Source organism: Cucurbita moschata, unplaced genomic scaffold (assembly GCF_002738365.1).
Source record: "Cucurbita moschata cultivar Rifu unplaced genomic scaffold, Cmos_1.0 Cmo_Scf00020, whole genome shotgun sequence".
Taxonomy (NCBI): Eukaryota; Viridiplantae; Streptophyta; class Magnoliopsida; order Cucurbitales; family Cucurbitaceae; genus Cucurbita; species Cucurbita moschata.
This window is the reverse complement of record NW_019268536.1, coordinates 1,349,857-1,371,421: the sequence shown is the minus strand read 5'-3', so window position 1 is coordinate 1,371,421 and position 21,565 is coordinate 1,349,857. Positions and strand designations below refer to the sequence as shown.

The window sequence follows — 21,565 nt, the reverse complement described above, 5'->3', positions numbered from 1 at the left end:
CCCCCCCCCCCCCCCCCCGCAACTAATGAAAGTATTTACTGATATAAAGTTTGAAGGTAAATTGCTTTAGATATATTACTTCATTCTTCATTGTAAATAATTGGTCACTTGTAATTGGGCTTCTTCTGTCTAGTTGAATTTTTTTAATTGTATAATTTCATTTTCTTTTTGCCTCTTCTGGACGCCATCCTTGTACCAAATTTTCGATCTGATTTTTTGAGTGCACTATGGCCACGCAAACTCCTGTCTCAAGGAGAAATTCACATTTTTGATAGAAAGAAGAAAGTGTTTATTGGGAAGGATTGCTAGCAATTAGTCTCATTACCTAGTATATAAAGTCCTAGCCAAAGTGCTCACAAAAATACCAAAGGAGATATTTGCACCATAAGGTTTTGAGTGTGACTCCGCTTCTATAGCTCTATGCAGTTATGTTCATCATGTTCTACTGCTTTTTCATTTTTATTACCGACAATTAGGGTCGTCTCTTGTAACTTTTGTGTGGTGTTTGTAGGCAGCTTGATGGTTGGTCCAACCCAATGATCCTATGTTTTCCGATATATATTATGGTTTATTAACATAATATTTCCTTTAGAAAAGCCCAGTGACCCCAAACTAATGATTTCTATTCAGTAAACAGTAATAACAAGAAGAGAAGCATCTTTAACCTTCAAATGTAGAGTAATCCTTCCATCGCTCGAGTTTGCCAAATGATATGCTTCCACATAGCAAGGATCACTACTGCCAGTCAAAGTAGTCGCAGTTGGAGGAACCTTGAGAAGAGTAGAATCAATTCCTTTTGTCAGCAAAAGAGTTAATTCACTAGGTTCTGGCCTCCATAGCTCTAAAATAGCCTTGTGAACTAAACCTTCCAATTTTCTGTCCTGAGCTGCTGCTGCTTCATAGAACTGCACGGTTAGTTTATGATGGCTAAATGGGTAATCTCCTCTGGCTTCACTGACCCCAGCCCATCTGTAAATAAGCATAATCGATTTCACGAAATTAACTTTAAACTCAATTATTTTTTAAATAGAAAGAGAAAAAAATTATATCTGAAAAGAAAATCAAAGGGAGATCTGAATCATTGACCAGCATTTTGGAGGAAACAAATAATAAATTTTACACAAAACGAAAACAAGGTATAAAGATGCTTCTGGCTACTGTGAGCAGCGAGGACTTCTAAGAGATTGGGATGTTAGCTATCAACTACTTGAAAAGTAAAATCCTTCTCTATAAACAATTTTGGCTACGCATACCCAGAAGAAACTTCAAAGTATGCATGTCTTATTCTTACAAAGGCTGATTAACCAAGAACACGAAACCGTGGACGAATTTCGATTAACATAACTGCCAAAAGGTGCTAGCGCCTAGCAAGAACTAACATTAGGAGTAAAAACATTTCCCTGAAAACCGGAGGACCATTATACGATGAGCACTGAAAATCACCCAAAAAGTTGATTTAGTAATGCAATGTATACTGACCTGCTTTCTGAATTGTTTGAAGCATACTTAATTCTCTGTAGTATTAAACGGCATTGGTGTTTGTTGACAGAATCAGCCAAGCCATTACTTCGAAATTCTTCAAGTTCTTTAGTCAATAGCTGGCCAGCCCTAGGGTGTCGTGATCCTAATCGCTGAGCACACAAAAGCACTGCCTGAACATCTTGAAGTCTATTTGTTGTCTCTGCTGCTGAATCTACGTTGAATAAGACCTTGTGGATGTTTGTAATGATGATATTTAATGGGTCGTCCGGGTCATCAGCTAGAAGGGGATCCAATCCTTCAAGATTAATATGCTCTGAAATCGCCCAAAGAAGACGGGCACTTATTCTTGGGGTATTTACCTGTCGCGTCGTTAAATTGATGATAAGGAACCATTAAAAGCAGGTCAATATATTTTACAAAGTAGGAAAGAGGTAAATATAACGAACTGAAATACCTCACGTAAATCTTTCACAAGTTCTCGTTGCAAGTTTTGCAGCCTTGTCTCATTCAAAATTTGATCTTGAGATGCCCCATCCTTGACTCTTTTTACTCCTCCTCTAGTATCGTATATATGGCATAGCCTAACTAGCAACTTCAAGTAACAATCAATAGCATATGTGCGGCCATCACAATCCCACTTGACACAGGGCCTACAGACTTCAACCACCTCCAATGCAGGCTCTGTCCAGTTTAGTGCTCCATAACCAGTTCCATAGGCCAATGCCCCAATAACTCTGCTCTCCATCCCAGAGTTCTTCTGTTCAGGCAAGGGTAAAGATAACTGAAAGCAACTTTCCACCAATGAAGCAACCAATTCCTCCCTGAACAAGCCTTTACTAGTAACGGTATTAAGATCATCTCTAACTCTAGCATCTTCAAATAGAGAAGCAATATCAGTTCCTGCAAGAGGCTTTTGACCTCTACGAACACTTTCCTTGGCAAAAAGGTCGACACAGAGAGCCGTACGGCAAATACACGCTAAGGCATGCATACGATCTGACTCTGCTCTCAAATTTCTCACCATCAGAAGTAGTCTCTTAAACAATGAAACCTACTAACAACAAGACATCATATTGTCAGGGTACAATCCTACTTCGAAGGTCGACGCAGATATATGAGATCTTGTAAAGAAATTATCGTCTTAGTACACCACAAAATGCAGACAAACAATATGTTGCCTTACCAAAATGAATCAATGACACATACCTGCATATGTAGATCAAGGAGGTGAAGATTGGTAACAACAGCCCGAACAATACTTTCTCTAGCAGAAGAGAATTCTTGTCTATCCCAGAGTGTGAGAATCGCTATGATCGACTGTGAAGCCCATTCAGGCTTCCCTCCAGGCACATCAGCCAAATACAACATATTAATCCCTACCTCAAAAATCAATGCCGGTTCCAACGACGAAGCTAAAAATGGCGCTAAATGGGTAGCTACATCTGAGACTCCCACTAGCCTCTCTGCACTTGAGTCCGTAATGGTGCCATTTCCAGTAGAAGACTTCGAGAGCTTACTGATGACTTCAGCTGCCCCAGAAGCTACAGCCTTCACTGCATACACTATTGGAAACACAGTGGCCCTAAAGCTCTCCACAGGCAAAATTAGGGACCTCGCCATTAAGGCATTTCGCTTCTTCCAAACGAAGTCTGCCATTGAAGAAATCCAGTTGGACCTAATAGCAAGAGAATTTTCACTATCGACTAACTTATCGCCTGCCAACCTACTCATTCTCTTCGAATCAAATTCCTGGAACAGCCTTCCGACTGACTCGAAGGCAACCTTCGAAACAGCATCCGACCTATCCAGCATGTTTTTCCCAATCCGCAACCACCAATTCGAAACCTTATCGAGTAGACTAACATTATTCTCACAAAGCGTGACAAGGTCATCCCTAGCAAGAATACACCCCAAAGTTTCGGTGATCGAGAATCTCAAATTATCACTAGGAGAATCAAAACAAGCAGAAATTTCTTTATGGGAGTCAGTAATCAGCTTGGCGAGGCGGTAAGAAGGAATCGCAGCGAGAATGGAGACCCCAGCAGCGGTGACATCGGGGTCAGGAAAGTCGAAATCAGTGCGAATACCGGTGCACACAATGTCCCAAAGATCCGCAGTAAGACGCGTAGAGCGAATAAGGTCAAAGGCAAGTTTCTTACAAACAGCAGAAGCAGGGGATGCTACGATCTCCTCAACGGCGGACTTGGCGATGACGGAAATGTCCCGGCCGGCAGCGGATTGCTGCAGTGCCTGAAGGAGAGCGCCGGATTGGCGAAGGGCATCGTTGGAGCGAAGGTCAGCTTGGATCTGAGCAAAGAGAATGTCCATGGAGAAAGGCTCGCGATCCAAAGAGTACGAAACGAGAACCTGGATGAATTACTGACAGAAATACACGACAGAGAAACCAGCATGAATTGAATTTCGAGATTGCTATGTTCTTGATGGAGCAGAGAAAGAAGAAATGGGAACAAACCTTACGCCATGACTGAGCTTCTGGTCTCCGACGGGAATTCAGGCTACCATCGGTTCATTCAAATTGTGAGCTAAGATTATATAGAAAGGTGACATTTTTAGTCTGAATTACAGAGCTTATTTACATATCTTTGCTAATGTTGAAATGGTTAAAAAATAAAATGTTTGTAGATATTTTTACATTAAAAAAATTATATAATATATCATTCCAAATTAATATTTTAATTAATTTTTTTAATAAGTTTAAATTTCTAATTTTTATATTTGTTCCAGTTCAACGAGTGTCAGCAGGGATGCTGACCCCGAAACAAGTTAAATTGTGAGATCCCACCCTGATTAGAGAGGTGAACGAAGCATTTTTTACAAGACTATGGAAATCTCTTCCCAACATACGCATGTTAAAATTTTGAGGCTACCAAGGATGTTATGTTCATCACGTATCTATCTCTTAACCAATCCAAAAGATGACGCTCGTACTTATAAAACCTCTCATTAACTACTTGATCGTTAGCTTGGTTACCAATGGTACATAGAACGTGAGAAAAATCAATGAACTTTTCATATTTGATGACTCAAAAATCATTCCACACATCTCGATGATCACAAAGCCATTTAGTTGTGGCTATAAACTGACTTAGCTTGTCAAATCATAGCACGTGGAGATGTAAAAGAAGCTACAGGTCCTAAACATTCTAACGAAGATCGAAATTTTCATGTAGCATGCTTGGTTAGATATCCTCCGTATTCGAGGTAACTTCTTCAAAACATAGACTATTAAAAGTAATGGATATCTAATATATTAGTGAATGGACCTGAATCAGAAATTAGTTGTAAAATCCCTCACCAGTTGGAGAAGAAAACGAAACATTTCTTATACTAAGAGTATAGAAATCTCTCCCTGATAGACGCGTTTTAAAACTGTGAGGCTGACAACGATACGTAACGAACCAAAACGGACAATGTCTACCAACCATGAACGATGAACTTGAACTAAAATGACAAAGTAAAAAAAAAAAAAAAAGAATGGGTCATAAAATGAATCACAGTACATACAAAAACATCACAAATCATCGAATACTTAGAATCTCCAAGCACATGTAATCTCAGTTTGGTGCAGTAATAATAACAGAGATGCTGCTTACACCTCCAAATCGCCTAATCACCACACAAACAATGCATTGCGCATTTGCAATTGAATATGTTGCATGAACCAACCAACCTTACTGTGTTAGCAAACGAAGGCCTGCTTCTAAATCATCCATTGTAATAGTACGCAGTTCCTCTGTGTCTATACAGTCGAAACTGAGCCTACCGTCCAAATTCTCTCTCGCGTTTACTACCATCGGATCGATTAGACCACCGTTCATCTCCTTACGCTGTTTTTCTTGCGTTTCTCTCGAGATCAGGTCCGAAATGGCTTCTATGGTGCAAGTAGGATGCAACTTAAAGCCATATAACAAGCTATCCTCTGTTTGATTCTCCATCTTGATATGGAGAATCTTTGCTAATTCCTCTGAGCTGAAGTCATTAAAGTAGAAAAATTTGGTTACCCGTCGATGAAATCCTTCGTTTGACGCTATAACGCGCTGCATCGGTTCGCAGTAACCAGCAAATATGACTACAACTTTCCCACTGTCCATGACAGACATGATCTCTTCCAGTGCTTCTAAACCGTAATCCTTATCGTCGGATTTCTGCATCGGTATCAGTCGATAGGCTTCGTCGACAAAAAGAATTCCACCCTCTGCTTCTTTGATCTGGAAGTCGAAGAGATAGCATTCATAAATACAGCAATGTTCCAAATAAACTAAAAGAGAGGCTATAAGGCATGCGCGACGACGTACTTTTCTCCTGGTTTTTGGACCAGTATGACCGACAAATTCGCCAACCAAATCTGTTCTCTGTACCTCTGTTACCTTATCTGTCGGTAGGATCCCGACCATGTGAAGCAATTTCCCGAGTATTCGAGCTACCATAGTCTTACCTTTCAAAAATAATGACAACAATAAGTGAAACATAATGGTATACAAGAGCTGTTAGCTAATGCGAACAAGCTAAGCAACCATATATAACTGAAAAGAACGGATGCGAGTATCTCCCGCGCGTTTTAATATCGGTCTTGTGGGGATGCCGGGGCGCATATAGAAGATAGGGAACAAACAGCTATACAAAATTGTTGCCTCCTATAAGTACTTACCTGTTCCAGGATTGCCAAGAAATGCCATATGAGGGGGCCTCCTGGTGCCAACTTTGAGGCCAAGGGCCCTGCGTCTCTCGTCTAAAAGCATTCCCTTAGCCCATTTTTGAAGCTGTATCTTGAGCTCGTGCAAACCCACGATATGCGAGAGCTCGTTTTCAAGTTCTTTCATCTTTGCTTTAGTTTCACTGCACGCTTCAATCGCTTTTCGCTTTCTCTGCTCGTCTAAATGCTTGTTCAACAATTCCCTCAACTTCTTACTACATGAGCCTTGTGACAGATGGTTTAGGGGAGTCATACCCTCCTGCATTTAAACGACATGTCAACGTAGTACCGCTTTCGAAGTAAGTAATACATTGGAGAACGAACAATTCTGCAAGCAAAAGTTTAAAGGATATTACATCGTCCGTTGCACTACAATCGGCATTATAATCGAGCAATGTCTTTACAGTAGCGCAGTCTTCGGATTGGAGTGAGTACCAGACAGCAAGGTGTAATGGTGTCATCCCATTCTGCATAAAGAATACACAAAAGCAGAGACTTCAACCAACGCGTGTAACTCGTTACAAAATCAATCAAATAGAGAGAACTAAAAGGTAATATAAAGCACATTTGCTTTGGCTTCAACAAAAGCGCCATGAGCTAGTAGCACCGATGCTGCATCATTGCAACCGTTCTTTGCTGCCATGTGCAATGGGGTCTCTCCATACTGCAGAGAGTTGAGACGGTTAGCTCTAAACAATAATTGAGCAGTACGGTTCAATTTCGTTACAAACACAACCGTCAACAAAGAATGATATACACCTACCATGTTTTTGGCTTCCAACTCAACCTTTTCTGGACCTTGCCAGGCAAGAAGAAATTTAACAATCTCTGCCTTGTTATAGCCTGCAGAAACATGAAGTGGTGTCTGTCCCATCTGAAGTAGGCATCAAAAGCCATGAGTTTCGCTCCAAAGGTAATAAAAAACGGATAAATTGGTTCTATATCTTGAATTATACAAAGTTAATGAGCAAGAAACAACACTGAAATTATCTACAAAAAGATACGCCACAATTTTCTTCACCGTGTTACCGAGAGAAGTATGCAACGGAGACAATGTATTCAAAACGAGAACTGATAATCTAGTCTTACACCAGCGAGTATTCTTAGAATTCTTATTTAAAAAAGGAGAAGGGATATAACTGGATGGTTAACATGGAATCAACCAAATAATAACACGCCCGAAGAGAGTAAAAGAAGCTCCAAACACACCCGAAGAGATCCCGGGTGGAAACAAGTGCTAAAGTAATATACTCCAGAAATTCATTGTAACGGCCCAGATCCACCGCAAGCAGATATTATCCTCTTTGGGCTTTCCCTTTCGGGCTTCCCCCCAAGGCTTTAAAACGCGTCTACTAGGGGAAGGATTCCACACCCTTATAAATGGTGGTTTGTTCTCCTCCCCAACCAATATGGGACATCACAATCCACCCCCTTCGGGGCCCAGCATCCTCGCTGGCACTCTTTCCTTCTTCCAATCGATGTGGGACCGCCCCCAAATCCACCCCCTTTGGGACCTAGCGTCCTTATTGGCACACCGCCTCGTGTCTACCCCCTTCAGGGAGTAACGAGAAGGTTGGCACATCGTCCGGTGTCTGGCTCTAAGACCATTTGTAACGGCCCAGATCCACCGCTAACGGATATTGTCCTCTTTTGGCTTTCCCTTTCGGGCTTCCCTTCAAGGCTTTAAAACGCGTCTGCCAGGGTTAGGTTTTCACACCCTTATAAAGGATGGTTTGTTCCCCTCCCCAACCAATGTGGGACATCACATTCATGCCCAGCATTAAAACTAAATCAAGCACCAAAATTTTCATCCAGAACCAATGCAAGATCCTACATCGGTTGGAGAGGAGAACGAAACATTCTTTACAAGGGTGTGAAAACCTCTCCTTAGCAGACACGTTTTAAAAACCTTGAAGGGAAGCTCGAAAGGAAAAACCCAAAGAGGACAATATCTGACCGCGTGGGAAGAAGTCCTTATCTAATACATGTCACCAAAGCAATTCATGTTCACATAAGAAAGCCACATCCCAATGAACAAATACACAAACTTAGAAATGAGAACGTTAACAAAAACTTCACAAAAATACCAAAAAGCTCCACAAGAAAGAGACCATACAAATGGATTTCTGTCATTCAGAAGACCCGGGTTCTCTCGAAGCAGCTTTTGAAGGCTAAGAACGTCCCCAGACTGAGCATAGCTATGAATAGTAGTGGGTTTGGTAGACCTTGACCGTTGATCTTGAGGCTTCCGCATATCTTCAAATTGGATGGCTAGGCCAACAATACCTTCAAGGAATAAGATAGAGGAAAATGGTAAAAGGGAGAAAAGGAGATCTCAAGGCTCCTTTCCACCACAAAATCAAATGGAAACAGCTCCTTCTTCCAAACAAATCAGATTGGAATCTACCCTCCCTCCTGTTCTTAATCAAGCTTTTGAAACCCTCACCCTGCTTTCAAGAGATACAAGAGAAATCAGAAGAAATAAAATGGCAGTCCCATCAAATTACAGAATACTTTGTATAGAAGAAAATGGCGATCTGAACTACCATAACAACGGCGATACTCTAAAACCCAAGCAAAAATGTGGTTGATATCAATTCGAGGAATTACATTTTCTTCGGAATATCATGGAAATAACGTCAATTAAGCGTCTAAATCTCAATGTAAGAAGCACAGTTCACAAAATTACAATAATAAACCCTTACCCATGGAAGATCTGGAAATTACGCATGCAAGAAATCATGTGATGGGATACCCCATCAAAATCAACGGATCTATATAAAGAACAAGCTATAGAGAAACTCACCGATGAGTGAGGATTCTAAATTCGATGTCACAGCGATCGGGCCTGAAACAGAGATCTGTTGGAATGTGAATGCCGGGAAGAGGGAAGACAGTGGAGAGAAACGTGTAAAGAGGCAAAAAGCGAGAGAAACGGAGCGGAAACAGAGAAGAAATGGCGCAAGGAGGCGATAATGGCGGGGGAATGAATAAATAGTAAAAGGGATTTGTCGGTTTCGAAGAACCCAGGTAGCGATAATGGTGGCCAGGTGCATACCCACGTTGCTTGGGCCGCCGGATTTCGCCTATGCATTGGTTCTATCCGTAAAGTTCCAAAAATGGGTGTGGGCTGTTCGTTCATACACGTACACTTCCTCACATTTCTACACAAAACATAAAATGTCTATACTTTGTCGTTAATTTTGATTATCAATTCCGACCCTTAATCCAAATCGTTGACTTTTTTTCTTTTTGTCAAATCGCTCGTAACAATAGAGTTAGAATTCAATTCTATTTTTTGAATTATTATAAAGATGGTGACATTTGTAAGATGTTTGTTTAATATTTGAGTTGTTTTAATGTAAATGGATCCACCATCCCCGTGGACGCTATGTTATTCGAACTCCCAGCATCAATGATCATCTTTGCACTGGCCAATTCCGACATAGATTTAGAATAATGCCTTCCGTCTCCTCCTTCTTTCTGCTAACGTTGGCTCACGTTGCCACACAATCTAACGACAAGGTTAGGTTGATTTTTTGGAGTGATCTTCAATCAGGGTCTCGCTCCCTTCATACGCCTTGCAACTTCATCTAGGTGGATTTGGACTAGGTCATTACGCTTCGGCCCCACCTCTGGGCAAAGTAGGCTGATGGGCAAGACCTCTCCAGCCACAATGGTGTGGGGTGTCAGCGGCTGTTGTCTTGTGCCAGACCCAACAGTCACACTTTCAACCGAAAGACTAATTTTTTCATAAAGTCAATTTATAGATCAAGAAAGAATGAAGTTGCTTACAGGGATGGTTACACGATACGTCTTTTCATACTCACCTTTTCTTTATAGAGAGTTAGGTTGAGTTGTGAACTTTATTTAGGTTGTTTGAGTTACCGATCCAATCAACTTGAAAATATTGTAAAGGTTTTATTGTCTAAAAATGATAAATTTTAATTGGAGATGGAAAAATTAAAGATTTAATTTTTTTAAAAAATTAAAATATTTAAAACCAAATTCAAACAAAACCCCAGAAATTCAAACAAAACCCCATGGGAACTTCTTCAACTCTCTCTCGCGACTCGCGAGTCTGCAAGAGGTTTTTAGTCTGTAATTTGTGAACCCCAGACGCTCGCCGGAGAAGATGACGACGAAGATAGCGCCGGGAGTCGGAGCTAATCTTCTGGGCCAGCACGCCCCCGAGAGGAACCAAGACGCCACTGCCTATGTCGGCAATCTAGATCCCCAGGTCCTCCTTTTTCTTCTTCTGCTCTTTCTCCCTGCTTCACCAATCAATTCATGTTCAAATCTCCCCGCGCTTAGGGTTTCACCGTTCTTCTAATTTCATTTATAGCATATCATTTTCCTGTTTTTTGTGTGTGTTTCCTGCAGGTTTCTGAGGAGTCGCTTTGGGAGCTGTTTGTTCAAGCCGGCCCAGTTGGTACGTTCGTTCAGTTCTTCACTTAATGGACTCTTGGAAATTTCTGAATACTCTGTTTTAGCTGTTTTTTCCCCTTATTGATTGGAATAGTTCCTTAAATTGTACCCCATTTCTTATTTTGCAGTCAATGTGTATGTGCCGAAGGATAGAGTCACTAACTTGCATCAGGGATATGGGTTCATTGAGTTTCGCAGTGAGGAAGATGCAGATTATGTAAGTTATGCTATGGGCTCTTTTGCCTTTTGATCCTCCTAGTTACGTGGTTTGGGATTTTATCTTGATTTTCCATTGTCAATTGATTCTTTGCAGGCTATTAAGGTGCTAAATATGATTAAGCTCTATGGGAAGCCAATTCGTGTAAACAAAGTAAGTAGGAAATTTGTTCTTTCAATTGTCCTATTGTAACAGTCTAAGCAGACCCACACCGCTAGTAGATATTGTCATCTTTGGGCTTTCCCTTTTGAGCTTCCCCTCAAAGCTTTAAAATGCGTATACTAGGGAGAGGTTTCCACACCCTTATAAGAAATGCTTCGTCCCCCTCTCCAAAGTGGATATTGTCATCTTTGGGCTTTTCCTTTCGGGCTTCTCCTCAAGGTTTTAAAACGCGTATGCTAGGGAGAGGTTTCCACACCCTTATAAGAAATGTTTCGTTCCCCTCTCCAAGGTGGATATATGCTAGGGAGAGGTTTCCACACCCTTATAAGAAATGTTTCGTTCCCCTCTCCAAGGTGGATATTGTCATCTTTGGGCTTTTCCTTCCGAGCTTTCCCTCAAGATTTTAAAACGCGTCTGTTAGGGAGTGGTTTTCACACCCTTATAGGAAATGCTTCGTTCCCCTCTCCAACCAATGTAGGATCTCACAATCCACCCTCCTTGGGGGTCAGCGTCCTCGTTGGCACACCATTTGGTGACTGGCGCTAATACCATTTGTAACTGTCCAAGCCCACCACTAGTAGATATTGTCCTCTTAGGGCTTTCCCTTCCGAGCTTCTCTCAAGGTTTTAAAATGCGTCTGTTAGGGAGAGGTTTCCACACCCTTATAAGAAATGCTTCATCCCCCTCTCCAACCAATGTGGGATCTCACAATCCACCCCCTTGGGGGCCCAGCGTCCTCGCTGGCACACCATTCGGTGACTAATACCATTTGTAACAGCCCAAGCCCACCGCTAGCGGATATTGTCCTCTTTGGGCTTTCCCTTCCGATCTTCCGCTCAAGGTTTTAAAACGCGTTTGCTAGGGAGAAGTTTCCTCACCCTTGTAAGAAATGCGTTGTTTCCCTCTCCAACCAATGTGGGATCTCACACCTATAGTGTGCTATAGTGTGTTTTGATATTGATATGGTATTTTATCTTCTTATAAAAATGGATATTTAACTTTTATTATGTGTGCATTGCATATTCCAGGCATCTCAAGACAAGAAGAGTTTGGACGTCGGTGCAAATCTCTTCATAGGAAACCTTGACCCGGTAAGTCGTTATATTATTCTGATTATAACCGGAAAACTTGCAAGGCTAATGTTTTGAATATTGGTACTAAGTCATGATGTTTCTTTCAGGATGTCGATGAGAAGCTTCTCTACGATACTTTCAGTGCATTTGGGGTCATTGTGACGAATCCTAAGGTTATAACTTTTCCGATAAACCGCATTACTCGTTTATGTTTTGTTTATCCTAGGAGATTAGAGATCATTTTCTAGCAAACTAGTTACTAGGAGATTAGGGTTCATTTTCAAGAGAACTAGTTACTCTCTAAGGTAGTGATCTTATTACAATTTAATGAAGTGAAGACCTTTAGCCAAAATAATGAGGGAGGGAGGCCAAGATATTAAAAACCTTTAGCCAATATGAACAATGCATTTATACATGTTTAAACGTTACATTTCTAGGATTTATTTCACGTCTACTCGAGATGCAAGCTACCATTGGAATGCTTCATTTTTTTAGTATGGAATATCTGGTTAAAGTGACTCGGTTTTACTTTTTGTTGTTCTCTTCTTATGGACATAGTTCACTATTTATCTTTGCTACTCAGCTCTTTTTTCGGGACGTATTAGAGCTGTTTAACTTGAAAGATTTGAGTCTTATCTTATGCACATTTGTCTTCTAACACGTGAAACATCTTTTTTTAACCAGATTATGAGGGATCCCGATACAGGAAACTCACGTGGGTTCGGTTTTATTAGCTATGACTCCTTCGAAGCATCTGATGCAGCAATTGAGGTAAGTCATGTTTTTTTGCTTATTGGAAAGCACTGCAGTGCAGCCAAATACATACAGCATTCTGTTCTGATATGTTAAGACATCCCTAAAAAAAGAATGAAGATTGAGACAATTTTTGTTACTTTCGTAACAGGCGATGAACGGCCAGTATCTTTGCAATCGTCAAATTACGGTTTCGTATGCCTATAAGAAAGATACGAAGGGAGAGCGGCACGGCACACCTGCAGGTAAGAATTGTTTGCCATTCTGTGAAGTTTATGGAGTTTTTTTAGGTTATGAACAGGATTCTGTGAACTTTGTGGCTTTTTCTGTTTTTAGAGAGAGTATTGGCTGCTAGCAATCCCCAGAAGAGTAGGCCTCACACTTTGTTTGCCAGTGGCCCTCCGACACTTCCCAAGGTTGCACAGCCTAATGGTTCGTTTGGAGCTCCAGTGCCACCACGCCCCTTCGCAAATGGCGCAATGGCTCCCAGTCCGATTCCTGCAATACGTCCTCCACCACCGCAAGGGGTGGCTTTCCCCCCTATGCAGATGGTTGGACAACCACAAGCCTGGCAGGGTCAACCGCAGCAACAGGCTCAAATGATGCCTGGTTCCTTCATGCTGCCACCAGTTCAGCAGTTCCGGCCACCTCCACCAAACATGCCTCCTCCACCTCCTCAAGCTCCAACACATTCCATGCCCGTCCCTCCACCAATGGGTATGGGAACACAGCCACAGATTAGGCGACCACCGCCAACACCGATGCAGCAGCAGCTCGGAATGCCACCGATGCAAATGTCGTCAATGCCCCTCCCGCCACCTCCTAATCACATTCCGCCGCCTCTTCCAGCTTCAGGCTGAGACATTATTATGGTACTAGCAATGAAAATGAGTTTTTTCTGCGTGGTGATCACGTTTATTTCTTTTGTCATACAAATTGTTAACACATCAATCAGAGAAATCAGGAGGAGGAAGTTCTGCTACAAAATGCAAAATGTTCTCATCATAATAGTCTGGGATGCTTGTTTATGTGAAAAGAATACATGATTTTGAAGAACGAAATTATATACAAATAGTAGCTAATAAATAAGCATAATTTTTATAATAGAACATGGTAAATAAAGTCATTACAAAAGGGTTCTAAATTGTCCTGATTTGTAAGTTTAGATCCTCTTTAAACCAAGTCTTTTTAGCATTAATCTTAATGCAATTTTTCAAACTTTGCTATAAAAAAGAAAAAAAAAACTATGGATACGCTCAAAACTACTTACTCAGATAACATAATAGATTGAATGCAAGCATTATTCCACATTAATGTGTTCAAAATCCTGACCATAAAAGGAAACAGGAGGAAAAGAAGGATGTACAGCAGCAGCTTCACAACCTATGAAACAGGCACCATACGAGTTAAAAGGTAAATAATGTATAAGAAAAGGTTTAGGTGGTTCATCTTGGTGTTCTCTACCTAAATTTTGCGTACTCTTCCTCTACAATTCCTGAAAGATGGTCTGCCTTTCTTCAGAAATCTCGGAAACTCATTTTCGGGTCCATCAGTTTCCCAGAACTACGTCCTCTTCCCCTTCCCCTTCCCCGTCCCCGTCCCCTTCCTCTAGAACCTCTCCCTCTGAAAAATGATTTTCCATGCTTCATCTCCAGAAGGGAGTGGAGAAATTCATCGCAAAGAATGCACCCAACAAACAATGTAGCTCCACCCTCCAATGGAGTAGTTTTCTTGTTGAAGTCCACTTCTATAATTGTAGAGTCACATTCAGCACACTTCTCGTTTGTGGTGGCAATCCTATGAGCACCCTGAGGAAGGAAGACAAGACAATTGCATTTGTTGCAGTTGAGTTTCCAGTTGGGTGCACCCACTGGATCTAGGACAAGCGTCCCGCTACATTCCGGGCAAGCGCAAACTCCTTGGGTTATTAAAGAATGTCGACATGTTGGGTGCGGGCATAGGAAGCATGGCATGCCCATTCCCTTGCTCGATGCTCCAGAACTCGGGTTGGTTTTAGCAGCACCATATAATGTGTCGATACCCTCGAATGGAGGACTATTGTAGCAGTATGGGCAAAGAGGAAATGACTTGCCTTCTGGACCAGGTAAGGAAAAAATCAAGAGCTCAAAGTTATCCAAAGGGCATGTAAGTTCCTTGTACAGCTGAAAAGAAAGAGTAAATTTTAGGATGATAATCAGAAAGCTCTTTTAATCAACCAAGAATTCTTAAAAGCATTCATGTCATAAGGCATCAACCTCAGTTGAACAGGATGTTTAAGAGCACTTCAGCCATCAACGATAACAGTGATACATGCAATGAATTTTCAGCAGCAATTAAGACGAATTATTAGCAATGATTGCTAAGTAAAGAAAGTGAATCCTTCATAAATAGTGCTATCAGTAACAAAAAAATGGAACAAAATGAAGTTGAAGGCATGCAACAACGGTCGCAAATGCTTATATTCCAAATACTGCATGAAAAAGAAATAATATATATGAAATGGTACTATTAGTCGTCAAGGTAATTCAGCTGCAGGTACCATAACTTCGGAAAAAATGAGGGTACATTAAGAAAATATCTTAAAAAACTGTATATAGAGCGTGAAACAAGAAAGTTGAAGAGTGTGTACAATCAACGGAAAGAAGTGGCAAGACTTGGTGGGATATTTACCTTTATTGCTCCCCTTTGAGGAAGATAATAAACCTCCTCACATGTACCACAGTACAGGCGCTGTGGTTGGGAAGAAATAAACTTCATATAACGTAGGCATTTGCCACATTTGCTCAAAGCACGTCCCGACTCCGCAAGAGGAGAAAATTGTGCTTCAAACAGAGCATCCATATGATCGATCTGAACAAGATAAGAAGCAATTTTACAGGTTTGATTGCACCAATTGAGAAGTTAAAAAGCCTGGTTCCTGATGCCATGCTTTAGAATAATGGAAGAGGAAAGCTTTATTCTCCACATCCTCTAAAATTGAAAAAATAATAATAATAATAAATAAATAAATTCTAATGTCACACTATCACCAACAAAAATTTCATTGGCAAAGAAAATAGGTACATAATGATAGGTTTACTCGATACATTCTTCACAGTAAAAAAATATAAATGGAGATAAAGGATCTGTTTTTGTCAGTTCCCTCGAAGAAGTAGAAACCCTCTCGGTCTTCATTCAAGGAATACTGAAAATTTAGTCCATAAGCACTGCCTTTCATCCGTTTTGCCAAATTTCCCCAAAACTTTTCTTTTTAAACACCTCACAATTAAAGATTTCCAACCGGTTCTATCCTTAACCCTTTGCAAAGTCTAATTTGAAAATCTATTCTTCATCCTTTGTCCTATCTAACTCAAGTAATCTTCTACCACCGTTTGAATTGCAACAAACATGAAATCGAGGATTTGTCTTAATGAAATCAATGAGTGGAAGAAAATAGTGGAAAGCAATATCGGAATTAGCCTTTTTCAGATGTCTCATATCTGCAATCACCTAAATAACTAAAAAGAAAACTTAAGAACATGTATAGGTACAAGTATTTTTAAAAAAAGGAAACCTTGAGAATGAGATTTAAGTAATAAACAAATTTATTTAAAAGAAAAAAGAAGAAGAAAAGAACGATAAGCCTCTAATGCTTCATTGATAACGTATGATGTATCCACTAGTAGTGTAAGCATGCATAGTGGAAAATAACCTTCTTAACGAAGTAGCTATACTTTTGCTTGAACTGTTGCAGTACATTCTGCACAACACTAAAATGATCTGCTTGACCTTTGGCAACAAAAGTGATCTGTTGCTCGATGAAACTTCTAATATCTGGTAAGCAGAGATCTGGATCAATACACTGATAACCTCTGATTAAGGTGATGCCCAAGTTAGTTGGAACCAACCTCCTCCCAGCTTGAACCTGCAAAATAACAATGCAACTAAATAGCCAAGGAAAGACTGCCAATATTTCTTGCCAAACTATCATATCAGCAGCAGGATACTAACCTGCACATAGTTGCGCTCGCCTATGTTGTTAATGTGTACAGGTATTGATGCATCCGTGCCTATTCCATGCTTCTCCATGAGAGAAATTAACTCACTCTCACTTAAATAATCAGGAGGCGAGGTGTTCCCCTGCAAATTTTAAACAGTATGAAGATGAAAAATGTAGCATCGATCTATGACACTATGGCATGTGGAGCATCCAAGATAAAAAAAAAATGTATACCACACATATAAATACCTCGGGCATAATTAATTTCTAAATACCTCAACAGGAAAGAACAGTAACTGAAAATTAATGTTTAACAGGTATAAGATGTACAAATCATTCGTAGTTACTGAAAATTGATGCACAATACTAGGAGTGTAATTGGTTAGTTCAGCTCAACTCTGTTTGAATGCTAATGCAACCCAAACCACCACAAATGCATAAGAAAATCTCCCTGAATCGAATCGATGGTTCAGTTGATTTAGTACGGGTTTTGCTATTTGGTTAATCCCAGGCATGCAAGGGTGTTAGGCATAAGCACCTTAAGTTAGAAATGGGCAGCTGGCGCTGGTGCTGACTTGGGTCGTTGAGTTGACTGGATGGAAGGGATCATTCATCGTAAAAACAAAAGGCATTCATGTGGCTCAAACTCATAACCTTGAAGTTACAAGATTTATTTTAAAGCCAACTGAATTGCTAATGTTATTTGATAGATTTTTCGATTTTTAACATAAATACTATGGTCGACTTGGGTATATTTGATCTAGACTTGCCAAACCCAAAGCAACCAAATATCAGGTTTTCTTTATATGCAAATCAGAACCACAGAACACAACCGATTCCAATCCATAACAACAAGGGTTTTGGTGGGTTTAAGTAGTTTTTTTGGTTTTTTCATGCACTCCTACGTAATCGGAATAACAAATACTCATCTTCGATGGCTGATGAGGACCAAATTCGCATGTTCTTGCATTGCCTCTATTCAAAGAAATCGGAGAATATTTGCAGAAACGACACAGACCTACACAAAACTTTTCGACAATGTTGTTTACCAAGCTATATCTTGATGTAAACTGTCTAATATTTTTACATCCTATAGTTATACCTCCCTCATTGCAAATTGGGAAGGTCTTTTGTAAACATCATGGATTATACATCCCTCTTGTAAATTTCACTCATCAATGAAATTGTCTTTTATCAAAAAAAAAAAAAAAAAAAAAAGATTGTCGGCATCTCTTATTCAGATTTTCCATGTACGGTGGGTTTTGAACTATAACTCTAGAGATAACATCACTCAGCTGCTATATGGTTCTTTACTGTATCTAAAGCTCAATTGATTTGGTTTATAATGTTGTCAGGCTATTACTTTTTAGGTTTGGTTTGAACAAAATCAGAGGATTTTTTAAGATAAGCATCTAGATTGGCAAGAACACTTTGATTTAGCCAAGATTAAATCTTCTCATCGGTATTTGCTTCCTCTTTTCTTGCAAATTACTCTTTCAATGGTATTAGTATGAATTGAGAGATTTTGTTATTTCCTCCTTTGTTTTGTTAATTTCAGTCCAACTTTGCTTCTTGTTTAAAAATAAGAAGGAAAAGTACGAAACATTGTTCAGTAAATACATTCAGTATTTTCAGTAAGAATGGTGGCTAACAGGTGGTTGCTAATCCATCTCTAATTGCACTTCTTGTTATAGAACCAAGAGCATATCTAATATCCCTTTTTTTTTTTTGTAGAAATTGTTTATTAAATCCTTAAATTAATAACTAATAGATTTGAATAACAGAGATAAGCAGAATTTCAAGATCATATGCAGAAATAACACGAAATGCACAGAAATTGATAGCAATTTAGTAATGTTTTCAGAAGCCACTTGCGCTACCTGATAAAGATCCACTTTTGCAACTTCTATTTTCTGTCCCTTCAGAAACTGAGGTAATTTTTTTTCATTTACTGCCAACCATGGCATAATGGAGGTGAATCCTTTTACCATAACACTGGACCCAGTACAATTGAATATTTCCCCAGCGATTGAAAACTGTATCTTCGTCCTTCAAGAGCAGTTCGAAATGTGAATAATTGACCAAAAAACATAGACAAAAAAAGGAAACAAGTTGCGCAAAATTTTCAGCAATCTAATTTAGCTTTTTATTTTTATATTTTCAAGGAGCTTTAGTTTACAGCCGATCATAGTTACATTATAAGTGCTTAATGTCTTTAAATTCTAAATTTACTTCTATTTTTACTAGTCGTGATAAGAAGTTTAAGTCCTAGTCTAGATCTATCACATCCTACCACAATAACTCTATTTCGAGTTTTGGCTTCAATTACTGAGAAGTACGAAGTAAAATCTATAACAGCAGATTTGGAAGACCATCTCCAATTTTTTCTAAATTTCTCAAAATCGTTACAAGAGTCAATAATAGTCATTTTTTATACGGGTGTGTTTTGTTAGGTCTATGTTTTTGCTCATGGTTGTTCTCTATAGATCTTTGTTGGTTTTAATTTTTCCTTTTCACTCTCTTTGGTAGTTTGTATCCCTTAAAACTTTTAATCTCCTTCATTATATCAATGAAAGGTTGTGTCTTGTTATTAAAAAAAAAATAAAAAAAAGAATGGTGCACATGATGAAACTTCAAGGACTAAACGAACCTATTATTAAAAAAACTTTTAATCTCCTTCAAATAAAAAGTTTATTTTATTCCTGTAAGGTATTTACCAAAAAAAAATTTAACAGCCACACAATTTTCCTTAATTTCAAAACCCAGTTAACAGTTCTAACAACTCCAAAGCCATTTCGGTAAAATTCTACAAATTTGCCTTCTATTTCCTCTTATTGTCGCACTGTTTCCTACTTCCAGAATTAGGTCATGTATATATTCAGATTCTAATAGCCAAAAAACTATGAGAATCCTCAAAACCCTCGAATCAAACCATAAATTAGTCCCATCAAAACTTTCCACCATTGTTGTACATCAATAATTGACATCCAATAAATCTTTAAAGAAACAAATAAAACAAAGTTCGTTACCTAAGATACTTGCAGTCAGATGATAGAGACCCAATGAAGTGTTGACACACGTATTGGTACAATCTCCAAGCATCTCTCCCCACCATGTCTTCAGTTGCTAAAGACATTGGAGTAATAGGAGGATGATCACCTACATCAGTTCCTGATCGTGGCTTACTGTATCCATCGGATAGAAGCACCCTTACATAATCACCCCATTCTGGATTTTTCACTAGGGAATGTAGAGTGCCTTTGAAGTCAAATGAAGAAGGATAAGCCGTACTTTCTGTACGTGGATAGCTACAATAAGAAGGGAAAAGAAGAAGAAAAAAAAAAAAGAAACAAAAATAAACATAGAGAGAGAGATCTTCAGATTACATGACAAAAAAATAGGACATAAAAAATGTAAAATGTTGAACGAGTTGAAGGGAAAGATACAAAATGTCTTCAGATTATTCAAACAAGATAAGAGAAGAATTGATAAAGATTCAACAAGTATAAGCATATTGTCCGTCTCTAGAAATTAATTTTTATTTTCCTCTGATCACATAGAGATTCACTTCCCAAACCTTGAAACGTATAGGGGTGCATTTGCCTACTATTTTCTCAGTTCTTGCCACTCACCAACCATATGACAATAAGTGTTTCTTTTCTTTTCTTTTTGTAATATAAAAAATCAAGCAATTATCGAGAAAAATGAAAAAAAATATATATTAAAGAAGTAATAAAAAACAAAAACAAAAAAGAGTCAACAAAGCGGGATCAACATAAAATGGTAGCACAGGAACAAGGAACCCAAACCAAACAAAATTACAGGAAGGGGCTCCAATCCTAGCATCATCAAGTTGTGTAGAAGAATCTAGATACAATAATGAAGAAAACTTTCCCCATTTGTTTTCTACAAATCATACAACATTAGGAGAACGAAATATTTTCCTTTTTCTAAAGGGACATGAAATAAGATTGAAAGAACAAAATATACAGAAAGGAAAAAGAACAAGACAAACGAGCTAGAAAAATTATTTCCAAGAGGGCTGTCAACACACTGATCTTGCTGGTTTTTGCTGCTTAGAGAACTGACACTTCAGAGAGCCTTTTCCTTTTTATTCCCTTTCCACTTTATTTAAACGTGAAAATGTTTTCACCAACATGAAAAGAAAGCAAGAAATTGCCAGCTAAGAGCTGGAAAGGGTAAGGTGTGAAGATAAAATTTCATAGAATCCCTTTTTCTGTTTTTGTCCGTAGCGGCAAAACAGGGATTAACGAATGATAATTGTGGGAATAATCTGTCTATAATCAGAATATAAGAAATTTTCCCCAAACTAGAAAATAAAACATACAGGCACAAGACAGTGAAATGCCTTCGACAATCCAAATGAAAACAAAAATAAAGGTTTCCAACTGGAGAATTTTCAGGAAAAAGAAAACCTGATGAACCCTTGGGTATACAATCGTTCAGCTAGTTGCATTGCCATTTGAGGTCCGTATCCTAGTGCGCTTGAAGCAACCTGAATAAAATATGATGTTGTCTTAAATCAATATTAGATCATAACACAACATTTTCTACTGAAGATTTGTTAAGGTTCTTTACAACCAAAATTTCACAATAAAGCAATCTCTCTTTTCTTGTCAATTTATTTTTTAATAAAAAATTAAGGTTTTATTAAGATAAATAAATAAATAAAATAAAATAAAAAACTATTACTGAGGTTATTAAAATGAGCTCCATTTTTTTTTTTTTTTTTTTCT

General features: G+C 39.0%; 4 protein-coding genes and 1 long non-coding RNA gene across 9 annotated transcripts in view; 2 read left to right on the top strand and 3 right to left on the bottom strand.

The window, feature by feature from the left end:
* LOC111457561 (protein TPLATE-like) overlaps nucleotides 1–4,080 on the bottom strand; it is a 7,558-nt gene extending 3,478 nt beyond the window's left edge. Inside the window, exons 1-5 of one of the 2 annotated variants that reach the window (XM_023099838.1) lie at nucleotides 3,956–4,080; nucleotides 2,689–3,861; nucleotides 1,937–2,533; nucleotides 1,480–1,841; nucleotides 666–969 (exon numbers count right to left, since the gene is read on the bottom strand). In XM_023099838.1, coding sequence (XP_022955606.1) covers nucleotides 666–969; nucleotides 1,480–1,841; nucleotides 1,937–2,533; nucleotides 2,689–3,810 — 2,385 coding nt within the window. In that variant the 5' untranslated portion in view covers nucleotides 3,811–3,861; nucleotides 3,956–4,080. Of the gene's footprint in view, nucleotides 1–665; nucleotides 970–1,479; nucleotides 1,842–1,936; nucleotides 2,534–2,688 lie in introns of both variants that reach the window. The other variant, XM_023099839.1, reaches the window with a different exon arrangement.
* Nucleotides 1–4,920, top strand: part of LOC111457568 — a 19,394-nt gene extending 14,474 nt beyond the window's left edge. The window contains exon 3 of the long non-coding RNA XR_002712958.1: nucleotides 4,843–4,920. This is a non-coding gene — a long non-coding RNA (uncharacterized LOC111457568). The remainder of the gene's footprint in view (nucleotides 1–4,842) is intronic.
* A 40-nt stretch (nucleotides 4,921–4,960) lies between these two features.
* On the bottom strand, nucleotides 4,961–9,307 carry LOC111457564 (ESX-3 secretion system protein EccA3-like). Of its 2 annotated transcripts, none has more exons than XM_023099845.1 (8): nucleotides 9,003–9,307; nucleotides 8,313–8,646; nucleotides 6,960–7,070; nucleotides 6,762–6,860; nucleotides 6,553–6,663; nucleotides 6,152–6,455; nucleotides 5,799–5,938; nucleotides 4,961–5,711 (listed from the first exon to the last, which is right to left on the bottom strand). In XM_023099845.1, the coding sequence occupies exons 2-8, from the start codon at nucleotides 8,448–8,450 to the stop codon at nucleotides 5,175–5,177; spliced, it is 1,440 nt and encodes a 479-aa protein (XP_022955613.1). In that variant the 5' UTR covers nucleotides 8,451–8,646; nucleotides 9,003–9,307; the 3' UTR covers nucleotides 4,961–5,174. The 2 variants fall into 2 exon arrangements, with proteins under 2 accessions (XP_022955613.1, XP_022955612.1); XM_023099844.1 differs by having other exon boundaries at nucleotides 8,313–8,643.
* A 906-nt stretch (nucleotides 9,308–10,213) lies between these two features.
* On the top strand, nucleotides 10,214–13,858 carry LOC111457567 (splicing factor 3B subunit 4-like). Its single transcript, XM_023099850.1, has 9 exons — nucleotides 10,214–10,436; nucleotides 10,580–10,628; nucleotides 10,753–10,841; nucleotides 10,938–10,994; nucleotides 12,032–12,094; nucleotides 12,184–12,249; nucleotides 12,761–12,847; nucleotides 12,981–13,074; nucleotides 13,166–13,858. Exons 1-9 carry the CDS (start codon nucleotides 10,332–10,334, stop codon nucleotides 13,687–13,689), a joined length of 1,134 nt encoding a protein of 377 aa, XP_022955618.1. The 5' UTR covers nucleotides 10,214–10,331; the 3' UTR covers nucleotides 13,690–13,858.
* A 237-nt stretch (nucleotides 13,859–14,095) lies between these two features.
* Nucleotides 14,096–21,565, bottom strand: part of LOC111457562 (DNA topoisomerase 3-beta) — an 18,654-nt gene continuing 11,184 nt past the window's right edge. For 2 of the 3 annotated variants that reach the window (XM_023099841.1, XM_023099842.1), the window contains 7 exons: nucleotides 21,245–21,324; nucleotides 19,838–20,116; nucleotides 18,689–18,857; nucleotides 16,820–16,948; nucleotides 16,521–16,733; nucleotides 15,500–15,679; nucleotides 14,096–14,991 (listed from right to left, as the gene is read on the bottom strand). In XM_023099841.1, coding sequence (XP_022955609.1) covers nucleotides 14,347–14,991; nucleotides 15,500–15,679; nucleotides 16,521–16,733; nucleotides 16,820–16,948; nucleotides 18,689–18,857; nucleotides 19,838–20,116; nucleotides 21,245–21,324 — 1,695 coding nt within the window. In that variant the 3' untranslated portion in view covers nucleotides 14,096–14,346. The remainder of the gene's footprint in view (nucleotides 14,992–15,499; nucleotides 15,680–16,520; nucleotides 16,734–16,819; nucleotides 16,949–18,688; nucleotides 18,858–19,837; nucleotides 20,117–21,244; nucleotides 21,325–21,565) is intronic. The other variant, XR_002712957.1, reaches the window with a different exon arrangement.

Coding starts and splice junctions, on each gene's coding strand:
- LOC111457564 (XM_023099845.1), bottom strand. CDS start 8,450: ATGCGGAAGCCTCAAGATCAACGGTCAAGGTCTACCAAACCCACTACT. Junction 6,456..6,552: donor ATTGTAGTGCAACGGACGAT/GTAATATCCTTT, acceptor GTTTAAATGCAG/GAGGGTATGACTCCCCTAAA. Junction 5,712..5,798: donor GTCCAAAAACCAGGAGAAAA/GTACGTCGTCGC, acceptor TTCGACTTCCAG/ATCAAAGAAGCAGAGGGTGG.
- LOC111457567 (XM_023099850.1), top strand. CDS start 10,332: ATGACGACGAAGATAGCGCCGGGAGTCGGAGCTAATCTTCTGGGCCAG. Junction 12,250..12,760: donor TCATTGTGACGAATCCTAAG/GTTATAACTTTT, acceptor TTTTTTAACCAG/ATTATGAGGGATCCCGATAC. Junction 12,848..12,980: donor CATCTGATGCAGCAATTGAG/GTAAGTCATGTT, acceptor CTTTCGTAACAG/GCGATGAACGGCCAGTATCT.